Raw genomic sequence first — 14,459 nt, 5'->3', positions numbered from 1 at the left:
GCACAGGCACCACTTCTCCTTTCATTCCCTCTTCCCGTTGACTGATTTTCTTTTTATTAACCAGCTTTGGAGGGAACAATCCCAAAGACATGCCTCCCCGCCTTGTCACACTTTTTAAAAACTAAAAAAACCCTCCTTTTAATCAACCCTTCTTCCTTTTTTGTCCTGCAGCTCATTGCCTGTCCTTCCCTCTCCCTTCTCAAGAGCTTGAAATAAATTGATTTCCTTGAAAAGGATGCGGAGATAACAGGGCTATCAATTAATAATTCCGAGTAGCGTAATAATAATAATAATAAAAAAGAGTCGGGGTCGCTATGGACTTCTTTTTTAGAATGCAAATATCACCTTTTTATTCATGAGTTCTTAAGAGGCGTTGGATCAAGAGTGCTGGGGGGAGAGAGAGATGGAGTCTATTATTTTGTCCAATAGTACTTTTGAGTAATGAAGGGCTTCTTAGGATTCCTTCCTGAATGGATTCAGGAAATGGTGGTGTGGGGGGTGCATGAAAAAGAGGGAGGGAGGAGTGGGATTAAAGGCACTCATGGAGCCTAGTTATGCTGGCTACTGGGCCAGCTTCACTCTGCTCACCAACTCCAGCTACCCTTTTAAATGACCAAATCTCCCTCCTTTTACACCTCAATTACCCTGCCCCCTCACAACTCCCCCCCCCAAGCCTTTCCCTTCTCCCCCAAGCCCCACCCCCTTTTAAATGGGTGGGGAGGTGCTTCACAGAACGGCTTGCTAAACTGCTATAGGGCAGTGTTTCCCAAACGTTTTTGGGCAACGGCACACCTGTTTACTGAAAAAAAATCTCGCGGCACACCACCATTAAAGCCCCGCCCCGTGACGTCAGCGCGCAGCGTCACGCCGGGAGGGACGCACAAAAGTGAAAGTTTTTCCCCTCCCCCTTGCCGGGGAACCTCCAAGCTTTGGGCAGGCAGGCAGGCAGAGCTGGGACGGGGGTTTCCAGGGGACACGGCAGCTCCTCGAAAGGCTTCTCTCAGCTGCGCTCAATCCTCCTCGGAGAGGATTTCCCCTCCGGTCCCATGCCTTCGTTTGGGGCATCGCTCCGGCTGCTCCCTCTCCCGCCGCGCAGGAGCGATGCCTCTCTCTGGCTCTCCCTCCGCGCAGGCTGAGGGAGGGAGGGAGGTGCGCGTGTGACCCGTCTCTGCTGGGAGACCAAACCCAGCGAGGCAGAGTCGCACGGAGGCGCCCAGGCAGCGCTGCCGGCTGCGAGGAGGAGCGCCAGGCAGCAGCAGGAGGCGCGGCCTCTCCTCGCCGCTGCCGCCCCGCCTCTCGCCGCCCGACTCGCCCGCCTCCCTCCAGGCATCTCGCGGCACACCAGCCGATGTCTCACGGCACACTCGTGTGCCGCGGAACACCGGTTGGGAAACACTGCTATAGGGGAAAGTGCAAAAAACAAATGTATTCATTGTGAAAAGGACGTACCAAAATGCATTGTTAGCTTGCAACAATGTGCGTATTTGTCAAAATTACATACAGAAATGTGTATATCGGAATAAATCCTATGCCTACATTCATGAAACGAATATGCATGACTGCATTATATATAGGAAACAGCTTGCAAAAATGTGTGCCGTAGTCAAAACTGCATACATAAAAAGTTAAATTTGCATTAAATTAATCTTGATGAGTTGTTTTTGTATTTTTTAATTGCAAATTGGAGAACTGGAGAATTTTAAATTGCAAACTGGAGAATTTGGGACTGGGGAAAAATGAGACACTGAAGGAAAAGGGTTTCCTGGGTTGCGCCCTCTGGGTGCATTGACAGTTTAAATAAGTTCTCAATGTATCTAAATGTGCAGCATAGATTTCCTCTTGTTAAATCACCACTGCTTTTCAAGTGTGTGAATGAAAATGATCCCCCCCTTTCCCGTTTGTACAGGTGGTAGCCTTTCCAAGCAAGACTGGACGATCCAGTGGCCGGCAACGACTGAGACGGGCAAGGAGAACAACCCCGTGTGCCAATCGGAATCCATGCAGTGGATTCGAACCCACCTCTCTCCGAGCCCCAAAGCTCAGTCCAAATGCATCCAGCACTACTGCCACTCGACCTTGCCGCATGGACCGGTGTATTCCCATGTGGACAGGCTGACCGTGGAAGGCTTCCCAGGGCTGTGCCCACCACTGGAGTCCGGCCACCGCTCCTTGCCCCCTTCCCCGCGGCAGCGGCATGCTGCACATACTCCGCCACGCACCCCTAACATTGTCACCACCATGACGCCACCAGGCACACCGCCGGTCAGGAGGAGGAACAAGGTGAAGCCCCCGGGAACGCCACCCCCATCCTCCCGGAAACTCATCCACCTTTTCCCAGGCTTCACCACCTTGCACCGCAGCAAGTCCCATGAATTCCAGCTGGGCAATCGAGTGGATGAAGCTCACACACCCAAGTAAGTGGACTGAGGAGGGAATATGTGCATGGACAACAGGGGTGGAGAAAGGGGAGGTGGACTTGTCCCCCAGGGAATGTGTGGGGGTGCTAGGTTGATGAAGGTCGGTGGTTCAAATCCCCATGATGGAGTGAGCTCCTGTTACTCTGTCCCAGCTCCTGCCCACCTAGCAGTTCGAAAGCATGCCAGTGCAAGTAGATAAATAGGTACCACTGCAGCGGGAGGGTAAATGGCGTTTTCGTGCGCTCTGGTTTCCGTTACAGTGTCCCGTTGTGCCAGAAGTGGTTTAGTCCTGCTGGCTACATGACCCGGAAAGCTGTCTGTGGACAAACGTCAGCTCCCTCAGCCTGAAAGCGAGATGAGTGCTGCAACCCCATAGTCACCTTTGACGGGACTGAACCATCCAGGGGTCCTTTACCTTTACTTCTTTTTATAATCCCTGTATCCGCAATGGACCTATTGATGACAATAATACATTGATCTAGCACTTTCGAGCATTAAAATACCACTTCTTCTACCAGTACCACCACCGCCACGATTTATATTTACTGTATATATGTTTCTTTCTTTTGTAAATGAGAGCTTTAGTTTCTGGGAACAGCAGCCTGGGGGAGAGTAGGCCTGCTGGTCACGTACCCACCTCTATGCGATGAGGTGGGGGAGACAGGGTGCTTGGTATTGCACAGTTCTATTTGTAGGTGTTTCTATTGGTTCAAGTGCTCTTATAGGCTGGCCGTGTTCTTAGGAACAATCCAAAGAAGGTGCAAAGTTTGGATGGAGGAAGATACATAGGTGAAAACCCCACTGAGACCAGGAGAGGTAGCTGGTCAGAGCTGCATGCCGGGAGCTTCTCTGTGGCTGCTTCCACCTGCACCCCTTGGTCGTCATTGAAAGATGGGATGTAAAGATAACGAACCCTTTTGCCTTCCATTTCGTGCATCGGTTTCTTTCAAACGAGCAGGAGGCAGGCCATTTAGCCATCGGAGCTTGGCAGTGCCACATACTCTGGGACGCTGATGGGGTTGCCAGCTCATTAGGTCCGAATGTGGCCTCCCCAGAGGAGAAGGGCTCTCCATTCCTTCTAATGAACTGTTCCACATCAACAGGGGTGGCGTTGTGGGTTGGGGGGAGCACCTCCCAGCCACTCTGTCCCTTCTCTCAGCCATTATAGATATTTTCCATCTCTTGCTCTCTCTGCACTTCAAAAAGTTGTCAAGCAATGTAGTCTCTCTCTCTCTCTCCGATGAATTTTCTTTTGTGTCTTTGTCGGCGAAAACATTCGTTATTTTGTGCAGGGACAGGGGTGAGGAACTGCCAGCCCAGGGGCCAAATACAGCACTTCAGGCCTCTCTGCCTAGACCTTGGTGCTCTCTCCAGGCTGCACCCTCTCCTCAACCACACCCTGCCACTCCTGCCTCGCAAGGGCCCTTGCGGGTGACCACACAGTACTCTGCATGTTGTAGGCATGGCCTGCTGCAGACGAGTCCCATAGCTGGTGAAGCTTGGAAATCAGGACCATGGACAGAAATCAGGACCATGGACAGGAAATCAGGACCACGGACAGCCTCCCTGTGCATTTAGGCCACATACAAGCGCACACAGGCTATGATGTTTGTCCAGCTAGGTTCTGTGGCTCACTGAGGTCTTAAGGCACGGGTGGGGAGCCTCAGGGGTGGGGGCCAAATGCAGCCCCCAAGCCTCCCCATCTGGCCCTCATGACTCTCCCCAGGCACACCGCCTCTCTAGCTCTGCTTTACACATGGCTCAAGTGTTTTAGCCTGGCTGGAAATAAACTTGCCACTTGTCTGGATGGAGGATAGAGAAGGGTGTGCAAGTCTCTGTTGAGAAGCTAGCCTACTGTACAAAGGTGCTCTTCCCACTTCTGTTGCTCTTCCCACTTCTGCCTCTGCCTCCGCCCACAGCTCACATGTGCCCCCCCAAGGGAATGCAACGCTTAGGCTGAGAAAGGTTCTCCAGCCCTGATACGGAAAGTGCAAACTGCCTCTTGAGGAACAGATGTCCCACTGACTGCCACTTTCTGCAAGGCACCAGGGGAGGGTTTTTGCCTTCTTGGTGTGTTTCTCAGAAGTTTCTGGTCAGCTGTTGTGGGATGCCGGACTCGGGACTGGGTAGACCTTTGGTCTGATGCAGCAGTGCTTCCCCCTAGGTTCTTATGCTTGATCAAGCTAGATAGTTCATTAAGTTCCAAATCTGGATTAGCTATTAAGTATACTTGGTGGTGGGATGTGGGTGGCGCTATGGTCTAAACCACAGAGCCTAGGGCTTGCCGATCAGAGGTTCGAATCCCTGCAACGGGGTGAGCTCCCGTTGCTCTGTCCCTGCTCCTGCCAACCTAGCAGTTCGAAAGCTCATCAAAGTGCAAGTAGATAAATACGTACCACTCCAGCAGGAAGGTAAACAGCGTTTCCGTGCGCTGCTCTGGTTCACAAGAAGTGGCTTAGTCATGCTGGCCACATGACCTAGAAGCTGTATACCAGCTCCCTCGGCCAATAAAGCGAGATGAGCGCCGCAACCTCAGAATTGTCCGTGACTGGACCTAATGGTCAGGGGTCCCTTTACCTATACTTCTTGGTGCAGGGCCCAGTGAACCAGGGATTTCTTTCTTTACTGTGAGGGCCACATTTCCTTCTGGGGAACCTTCCAAGGGCCACATGCCAATGGGGGCAGCAGAGGCAAAAGCAGGTGGGCCAATGAACTTACATTCAATCTTTGTACAGTAGGCCAGATTCTAAACACACATTCTCTCTCTCTCTCTCTCTCTCTCTCTCTCTCTCTCTCTCTCTCTCTCTCCACTTTCCAGGCAAGCAAAAAGCACAGCCAGGGTGCAAAAACACGGCACACAGCAAGCCTTAACTCCTGACTTTCTGCTTGCTCTCCTGCCCATCTTTAGGGAAGGGGTTATCATGGGTCTGGTTCACAGAGATCTGATCTTGAAGCCTAAACTCCTGGCTGCTAGATTAGAAACTTCCTGTTCTTGGAAGGATCTGCTATGCAAAAGGTCTGGCCATTGGCTCTAAATGAGACATGAACATAGGATGCCGGCGGAGAAATGAGCAGAGACAAGTTCTCTGAGCCCGGAGTTCAGTTCATTATGTATGTTACTAACAAAGATAAGGCACCCCATCTTCCCCTTTGGTTAGACTCAACAGTTTCAGCCAGACTTGCCATTTCAGAATGCAAACCATTTTTGCCCCCTTCTCCATCCATCATTATTCAACCCATTTTCCCACCTTGTCCTCTATGTCACTACGATGATTTTGTATCACCTTGAGCTTTTGCAAAAATCGTTCAACGATAACATTTTTTAAAAAAACAAACAAACAAAAAACAAAGACATATTCTATTCAGGCACAAACACCCAAGGAGGTTGCGAAGCAGGGTGTGGCCTGGGCGAAATTCCAGGGGCCAGGTAGCGATGCCTGGGGTCCACTTTGAGTCTGATGAAGACTCTCCTCCTGAATCCGGTCTGAAGTCTTTCTCCCATCTCTTGTGGCTCATTCTGGATGTCTGAAGCATCGCCACCATTTAATTAGATTGCTCTCTCTGTGTGTGCTGGTGTGGGAGTCTGAGGCCTCCTTTCCCCTCTGTAATTAAATGTTTCAGGTGAGCTCGAGTGAGGCTCTGGGCGCGACAACCAGGATGGGAGGTAATCAAGCATTTCCAGTTGTTAATTGCGCAAGGGGACCCTGGAGCCCCTCCCCGCAAGCTCTGTTCCAGCCGGCTAGACCCCCCCTTCCCACTTCTCCCTTTCGGCGGGATTCTGGCACTGGAGGTCAGGCTACCTTAATTTACAATTAGCGGGATGCAGCCCCTCCGCAAGCCCCGGTTCCAAGAGGAGAATCCCCCGTAGGCAGCGGAGTTTATTAAGCTAAATTAATCGAGGGGAGAGAAAACAAATATCAAAGTGTGTTCTGGTACCCCGGCATCCAACCAAGGGCTCATTGCTTCTAGGCAGGGAGGAGAGATGTCTGGAAAGGACCCAGAAGCTCCTCGGTGGAAGAGTGGAGGTTAATTTACTCTAATGGGGCTTAATGATTTTCAGGAGGCAGCCACCGAATCTTGCCTTCTAATCCCATTAGTGTTTTCGGGATCATAATTAGCGCATTAAAGGGAGGGCGTCTCTCCCCCCCCCACTTCTATCCTGCAGAATCGCACAGATGCTCCTGCTGCAGTTTACAGCGCTTTCCGTTGTGAACTTTGGTTTTGAGTACAGGGAAGGATGGGCTTTGCTGCGAGGGCTGAAGGAAGCAAGAAGAGCTCTGCTAGATCAGGTTAATGGCCCATCTGGCGCAATGTCCCATTCTCACAGTGGCCAACCAAGATGCCTGTGGGAAACCCACAAGCAGGACCTGAGCATGAGAGCGCACACCCCTCCTGTGGCTTCCAGCTACCAGGATTCAGTTGAGCAGAGCATAGTCATCATGCCTAGCAGCCATCAATAGTCCTCTCCATGAATTTGTCCAAACGCTCTTTTAAATCCATCCAAGCTGATGGCCATCAGTTCCTCTTGTGGCAGGGAGTTCCATAGTCCAACTATTCTCCATGAAGAAGTCATGTCTTTTACAGGTCTCAAATCTTCCAACATTCTGCTTCATTGGAAGTCTACGAGTTTCAGTGTTAGGAGAGAGGGAGTTCCCCCCCCCCTTTCCCTTTCTCTATGTCATGTATTCTTTGATAAACTTTGATAAAGTTTGTCTTTTTCCCAAACTGAAAAGACTCAAATACTGCAGCTTTTCTTCATAGGGGAATCACTTCATCATCTTGGTTGCCGTTTCACGAACCTTTCCCAACTCTTCAATATCCTTTGTCTGGTGAGGTGACCAGAACTTTGGACAGTATTCCTGAAATGAGGGAGATTCTGGTTGTACGGAGGCTTCTGCAATGCAGTCCTCTATGTCAACGAGACACCCTTAGGCCGGAGTGGGGTGGGAATGGGACTTGTGGGAATTAGACTTTAGTTCCCATTTAAAGATTATGTGGAAGACAGCCCTGGGTTGTTTGACCAGTTAGTTCTCTTTCCCCTCCTGTAAAAACTACTCAAGATGTGTTTAAAGTTTAAAAAACACATACCATACGTTTCCATGTATAACACGCTCCCATGTATAAGATGCCCATTATTTTAGGGGACAAAAATTAAAGAAAATGGGGGGAGATGGCCCAAAGTTGTTGAGCTTTTTTGGGGAGAATTGACCCCACCCATCATTTTTTACTTTCTTTAGGAGTAAAAACCCCTTGTCTAATACATAGAAAAGTACAGTAATTTTTACTTAGTGTACTTGCAGTTGCAGATTAAATGATTAAATACCGTATATAAGATGATGTTTTTTGCTAAAAAAAATAGTCAGAAATTTTGGGGTCGTCTTATACATGGATGGTGAATGCACAGGGGTTTGGGCTTGGGCTCTGGCGTGGGTTGCCTGGGCTCGGGTTTGGGCTCGGGTGGGTTGGTGGCGGACAGTGGGGGATGGGGGACGGGGACGATCGCCTAAAGAAAGCTTAACAACCTTTTTGTGCTATCGCTCTGAAAAAGCTGTCCGGATGTTTACCTCTTGAAATATGGCAGCTCTAACTTTGGGGGACCTCTGCAAAAAAAAAGCTCAACTTCTCTGACCATCGCTTATGTTTAAATATACAGTACTAAATATCCTGATGCTTTGAATATTTAAGAAAATATCGAAGTTGTTCAGTTTGATGTTTAAAATATTGATTTATTAATTTTGGGTTCAAATTCCCACAGCACTGAGACCCTGGACTGGTTTTGTGTTTCTGAGGCTGGCCCCATAGGCGATTCCCATTCTGATTCAGAGTCCTCATTCCCATCCCCAGAAGAAAGGGGACCAGACTTTTGGGGCCATCGTGGCCTACGTGGGCCTGCCCTTGATGGTTGTCCAGAGACCTCAACTTGTCCCAATAGCACCAGCCGGTTGTCTCCTAACTACTCTCAGCCCCCTTAACAGTATACAGCTCCCAGGATTCTTTGAGGGAAGCCACAACTGTTCATAAAGTGGCAAATACTGCTTGCAGGGCCGGCCCATGCACAAGGCAAGGTGAGGCAGCTGCTTCAGGGGGCAGGATCTACAAAGGGCAGCAGATCTGGCCTCCAAGTAAGGCAGGGGTCAGCAAACCTTTTCAGCAGGGGGCCGGTCCACTGTCCCTCAGACCATGTGGTGGGCCAGACTATATTTTGAAAAAAAATAAATGAACAAATTCCTATGCCCCACAAATAACCTTTTAAATAAAAGCACACATTCTACTCATGTAAAAACACCAGGCAGGCCCCACAAATAACCCAGAGATGCATTTAAAATAAAAGGACACATTCTACTCATGTAAAAACACGCTGATTCCCGGACCGTCCACGGGCCAGATTTAGAAGGTGATTGGGCCGGATCTGGCCCCCTGGGCCTTAGTTTGCCTACCCATGAAATAAGGCATCACTTGTTGCTGCCACATTGGCAGTGACACCTGTGGACTGATCTGCTGCCTCCTCAGGCGATATGCCCCCCCCATGCTGCCCCACAGGACTCATGATGGGACCCTGCGCTTATGACTTTGCCACTATGCAGCTGTGTACAGGTCTTTGTACACCATAGCCAACAACTTGTTATTTTGCTCGGTAAATACCAACTGCAGACGTTGATTGATAGGGATCAGCAGAATGCAGCAGGGGCTTCTGTGCGCTCCCTGTATGGTTTTATTGTTCCCTTCCTCTGATTTCTCAATCAACGGAGATGGTTATTTTATTACAAATTTATTGGGAATTGAAGGCCTTTTGGTTTAATGTCTAAATGACCCAGCGCTGGTTCTCTGGAGCACCAGAATATTCTAATTAGCCTTTGCATTTCTGGCTTGATGGTGATTGGCAATCACGGAATGCTTAAAAAAGACCCAAGGAAGTCATAAGGTGCTTTTCATATATTACCGGCGCTTCCTCTCAGCCTCATCTGTTTTCCAGGCCACCGCTCTGTTGATGATTATGGACGGGGGGATTTCTGAAAGCCCAAGGAACCTTTCCAGGACTAATGTTCCAGACCTTAGCATTATGGTCAACAGCCGTAATTTGGGCAACGCAATTCATTATTGTAAGCAGTAACCCACTGGCTTCGTTTTGTAGAAGACAGCCCTTAAGTCTGGAGCAGTTAGAACAGGGGTCAGCAAACTTTTTCATCAGGGGGCCGGTCCACTGGCCCTCAGACCTTGTGTGTGTGTGTGTGTGGGGCGGACTATATTTTGAAAAAAGAAGAAGAACAAATTCCTATGTCCCACAAATAACCCAGAGATGCATTTTAAATAAAAGGACACATTCTACTCATGTAAAAACATGCTGATTCCTGGACTGTCCGCAGGCCGGATTGGGAAAGCGATTGGGCTGGATCTGTCCCCCGGGTCTTAGTTTGCCTACCCATGAGTTAGAAGCTACACATCAGGCCACTTCAGAAATTAACTGAAAAGTCTGGTTAGTCCAAATAAGTTGGGGTTAAAGTGTAGTTTATGAATCTGGCTCTCTCTCTCTCTCTCTCTCTCTCTCTCTCTCTCTCTCTCTCTCTCTGTGTGTGTGTGTGTGTCTGTCTGTCTGTCTAAGAGTTCTCAAAGTCTGGACAAAACTTAGGACAGTAGTTCATTTAAAACCAGGAGTGGATACTTCTGATCTCTTCCTGTGGTTCATGAATGAGGCAGTCTAGGAAGGGGAAATGTCATGGACTGGACTGAGGAGGAATGGTTGAGACCCACCCCCTTCTCCTGCACTTCCCAGAGAAGAGGGAGACAGTATAGATTTAGAACAGTGGTTTGCAGAAGGTCATACTTCAGAGGCTGCAGAGGGGAGAAGCTGGGAAATACTAGGAGAGCAGCAGGAAGAAGAAGCACCAGGGGAGAGACAGCTGACAGACTCAGTGTTTTTAGAAAGCATCCCAGACCCCCCTCTCTCAGAACCCCGCGGGCATGGAAAGTAGGAGAACAGAGAGCTCAGAGGCAGAAAGCACAGATCTGCCAAGGTAGGGATGGCGTATAATAGGAGAGATGGAGGGGGTGGGGCTTTACTCGGAGCAACGCCATTACTGCAAGAGAGGCACTTTTCAAAGCCTGTGAATATTAAATAAAAGACTTGGTAAGAACTCTTCTTGCCAAGTTACAGGGAACCAGGCAGAGGGCCTTCTGGGTAGTGGCACCCGCCCTGTGGAACGCCCTCCCACCAGATGTCAAAGAGAACAACAATTACCAGACTTTTAGAAGACATCTGAAGGCAGCCCTGTTTAGGGAAGCTTTCAATGTTTGATGCATTACGGTACTATAATATGTTGTTGGAAGCTGCCCAGAGTGGCTGGAGAAGCCCGACCAGATGGGCGGGGTATAAATAATGAATTATCATCATCATCATCATCTAATTCTTGGCTCCCCACTGTGGGAGGAATCGGATTTCCTGAACCCTGTCAGAAACAGAGGGTGGTGATGGGAGACCTAAGATCTCTCCCCCTCTCCTGCAGGCACCATTAAAACTGTGGTCCTCAAAAGGGCAGGGCAGCAGCTGCTTGCAAATGTGCTTGTGAATCGAGGGCAGCCATTCTCAGCTCCCCTGCGGTGTATGTTTGGGAGGGGCAAAGGGCACCCAGCTTCAGCAGTAGAAACTGATGAGAAGGCATGAGTGACACTGTCTGTTTAAGTTTTTCTTGCTTTTACAGTGGTACCTCGGGTTACATATGCTTCAGGTTAGAGACACTTCAGGTTACAGACTCCGCTAACCCTTTGCTTCAGGATGAGAACAGAAATCGGGCTCCTGCGGCGCGGCAGCAGCGGGAGGCCCCATTACCTAAAGTGGTGCTTCAGGTTAAGAACAGTTTCAGGTTAAGTATGGATCTCCGGAATGAATTAAGTACTTAACCTGAGGTACCACTGTATTCATTTCCCCCCAGTCTTAAATGCAGTTTGCCATAATTTCACACCTGTTTGTAGATTTTTTTTTCTTTAAAAAGAGTTATCTCCAACTTGTATGGCTTTAAAAGAGGATTGGACAAATTCATGGAGGAAGCTAAGTCTGTTGTTGGCTACTAGCTATGATGGCTCTGCTCTGCTTCCACGGCTGGAGGCAGTCATGCTTCTGAAACACCAGTTGCGATAAACTACGGGAGGGGAGAGTTGCTCTTGAGCTCAGGTCCTTTTGCAGGTTTCCCATAGGCCTTTGGTTGGCCATTGTGAGAACACAAGGCTCTTATCACATTCTCAAAATTTGTTACCATTTTAGCATGCATTTCTCTTAATTTCGCACTTCTTTTGCAAGCAGCATTCTCCAACATTTCCGTAGTTACTTTCCCAAATATAATTATTATTTCATATTAGTTGCTTGTTACCTAGAGGTCCCCAAGTGACTCACAACACAACTAAACCATTAGCACTGATACATTATACTGTAAAAAAAAACCCCAACTCTTTAAAAATACAAATATTTGCATATTTTGTGTGCCCACATTTTTGGGGACTTGGAGAACTGCATTGTAAAAATCAGAGAAGTGGGGATATCGAAGGATGGTTGTATTACAGTGTACATATTGTTTCTGGGAAAGATGAGTTCAGTGGGTTCTCATGAAAATGCAAACAGAACCCTATTTCTCCCCCATCTTTACCAACTGAAGAGGAAAAAAGGGGATTTTTGCGCAAGCCCTGCCCAGTCTCCCTCCCTCCACTGCTGCCCACTTAGTCGATATGATGGTGCCGTTGCTGCAATTACCCACACTCTCTGGCCTCTGGCGCACTGCAGGTATGCAATCCCAGTTAATTATCGCTGTGTGGCATCTCTGTCGAGAGGAGCAGAGGTGGTTTTTATTTTATTTCTTTTTCTGATAAAAAAACACAACCCGCATGTTTGTGAAGAGGCACTTCTGCGGCCTCCCCCGGCGAGAAGTCTTACCTTCTCTCGCCACTTCTTCAACAGTGAAGCCATGATTGCAAATTTGGATGAGGGTTTTACGTCTCCATGGTGACCCCAGCTGGAATGCAGAGATGCTTGTGTGCAACTGGGATTATGCTGGAGTGGCTGGCAGTGGGAGCAACAGGCAATGTCAGGGGTCAGACGTTAAGCAGATGGTGCTGTCGTCACCACAGTCAGTTTATTTACATCCCACAGCCTTTGTCAATTTAGGCCCTGTCTGGACCATTGATATAAAGCATGCTTAAACCACTTTAAACAGTCATGGCTTTCCCCCCTTGCAAAGCATCCTGGGAACTGCAGTTCCTCAAGGGGGCTAGGAATTTTTAAGGACACCACTCTCAGAGCTACAATTCCCAGAGTCCCCCGCAAAGAGGAATTGTAGCTCCGGGAGGGAACTCAGGCTCTAATTATTTTATTTATTTTTACATTTATATCTTACCTTTCCTCCAAGGAGCTCAAGGTGACACACATGGTTCCTCCCTTCCCTGTTTCATCCTCACAACAACCCTGTGAGGTAGGTCAGGCTAAGAGACAGTGATTGACCCAAGGTCACCCAATGAGCTTTATGGTTTACTGGGCCTTTGAACTCTGGCCTAGTGATGGAGATCTTGTAGTGAACAGCAAGAATAGGATAATTTGGAGAGGAGGCAAAAGTTTCAAGGGCTGACAGCGGAAAAATCCTAATGTTTTTAATGTTTTCATGGTGGTTGGAATGGATTTGAACACTAGGAGATTATATATTGTTATTAACCTTCCTTGCTCACATTAGTGAGATCAACAGAGTACCATCCTTTGCAGCTTAAACTTGGAAGATAATATTGATTTAACCTTCTAGAAACAATAATCTAGGATGCTTTCAGGCAGACTGGGTTTTCCTGGTATTACCCATTTACCCCCTCCCCCTAAAACTAACAATGACACACACATTGCTTTGTGAAGAAATAAAAGTAGTATTTACTTACAAACTCTAGGTCTTGAAGCAGTACTTACAGTAGCAAAATGAAGGCAGGTTTAAAAGTACTATACAAGTTACAAAAGCACAAAATGTAAGTTCAAAAATGGTGTCTGAGCTGAAGAGCTCAGACATGCACATGTGGTCAGCTTGGAAGCATAGTGAAGAAAGATGTGGTTGTCCAGGAAGGAAGGAAGGTAGGAAGGTTATAGTGTTACAGCTTCCTGCCAAGGCAGACAAAGTGATCTCACAGAGTTCCCTCTAGCCAATTTTACAGGAAAGCTCCAAGAGCCTCAGCCCCTTCATGTGCCCACTTGGCAAAGCATGAATTATTGGTTTGACTGCAATAATGTCCCACACAGGGATGGGGGATGAATTGGCAAAAAATTGAGGGGGACAGAGAAGCTTGGGGTTTCATTAAGAGCCTCTTACCTTTATCCTCCAATAATTCAGGCTGACAAACCTAGACAGCATCTTAAAAAGCAGAGACATCACTGTGACGACAAAGGTCTGTACTGGTTTTCCCAGTAGTGATGCATGGAAGTGAGAGCTGGACCATAAAGAAGGCTGATCGCCGAAGAATTGATGCTTTTGAATTATGGTGCTGGAGGAGACTCTTGAGAGTCCCATGGACTGCAAGAAGATCAAACCTATCCATTCTGAAGGAAATCAGCCCTGAGTGCTCACTGGAAGGACAGATCCTGAAGCTGAGGCTCCAATACTTTGGCCACCTCATGAGAAGAGAAGACTCCCTGGAAAAGACCCTGATGTTGGGAATGATTGAGGGCACAAGGAGAAGGGGATGACAGAGGATGAGATGGTTGGACAGTGTTCTCATAGCTACCAGCATGAGTTTGACCAAACTGTGGGAGGCAGTGGGAGACAGGAGTGCCTGGCGTGCCCTGGTCCATGGGGTCACAAAGAGTCGGACATGACCAAACGACTAAACAATAACAACAATTCAGGCACTGACGCAAACCCATCACAGACCCCCTTCTCTGCTTTCAGCATCATGTCAACCTTGTGAGGTGGATCAAGCTGTGAGAAATGTGTCTAGCTCCAGGTGAAAGAGGGAGCGCAATTGCTGGATGGGAATTGGAACCCAAGTCTTCCTCATCCTAGTACAAGATACTTAAGGCAGAGGGTGGGA

The 14,459-nt window shown here is 48.3% G+C and overlaps 1 protein-coding gene across 1 annotated transcript in view; it reads left to right on the top strand.

Annotated features, from left to right (window-relative positions):
• Positions 1–14,459, top strand: part of KSR2 (kinase suppressor of ras 2) — a gene marked incomplete at its 3' end in the record, with an annotated part of 190,741 nt that overhangs the window by 51,539 nt on the left and 124,743 nt on the right. The window contains exon 4 of the mRNA XM_081175270.1: positions 1,907–2,414. Coding sequence (XP_081031396.1) covers positions 1,907–2,414 — 508 coding nt within the window. The remainder of the gene's footprint in view (positions 1–1,906; positions 2,415–14,459) is intronic.

This window comes from Podarcis bocagei (genome assembly GCF_964188305.1).
Source record: "Podarcis bocagei genome assembly, chromosome: 16".
In the NCBI taxonomy this organism is placed as follows: Eukaryota; Metazoa; Chordata; class Lepidosauria; order Squamata; family Lacertidae; genus Podarcis; species Podarcis bocagei.
Note: the sequence above shows the minus strand (reverse complement) of the source record. Positions and strands in the feature narration are given on the sequence as shown.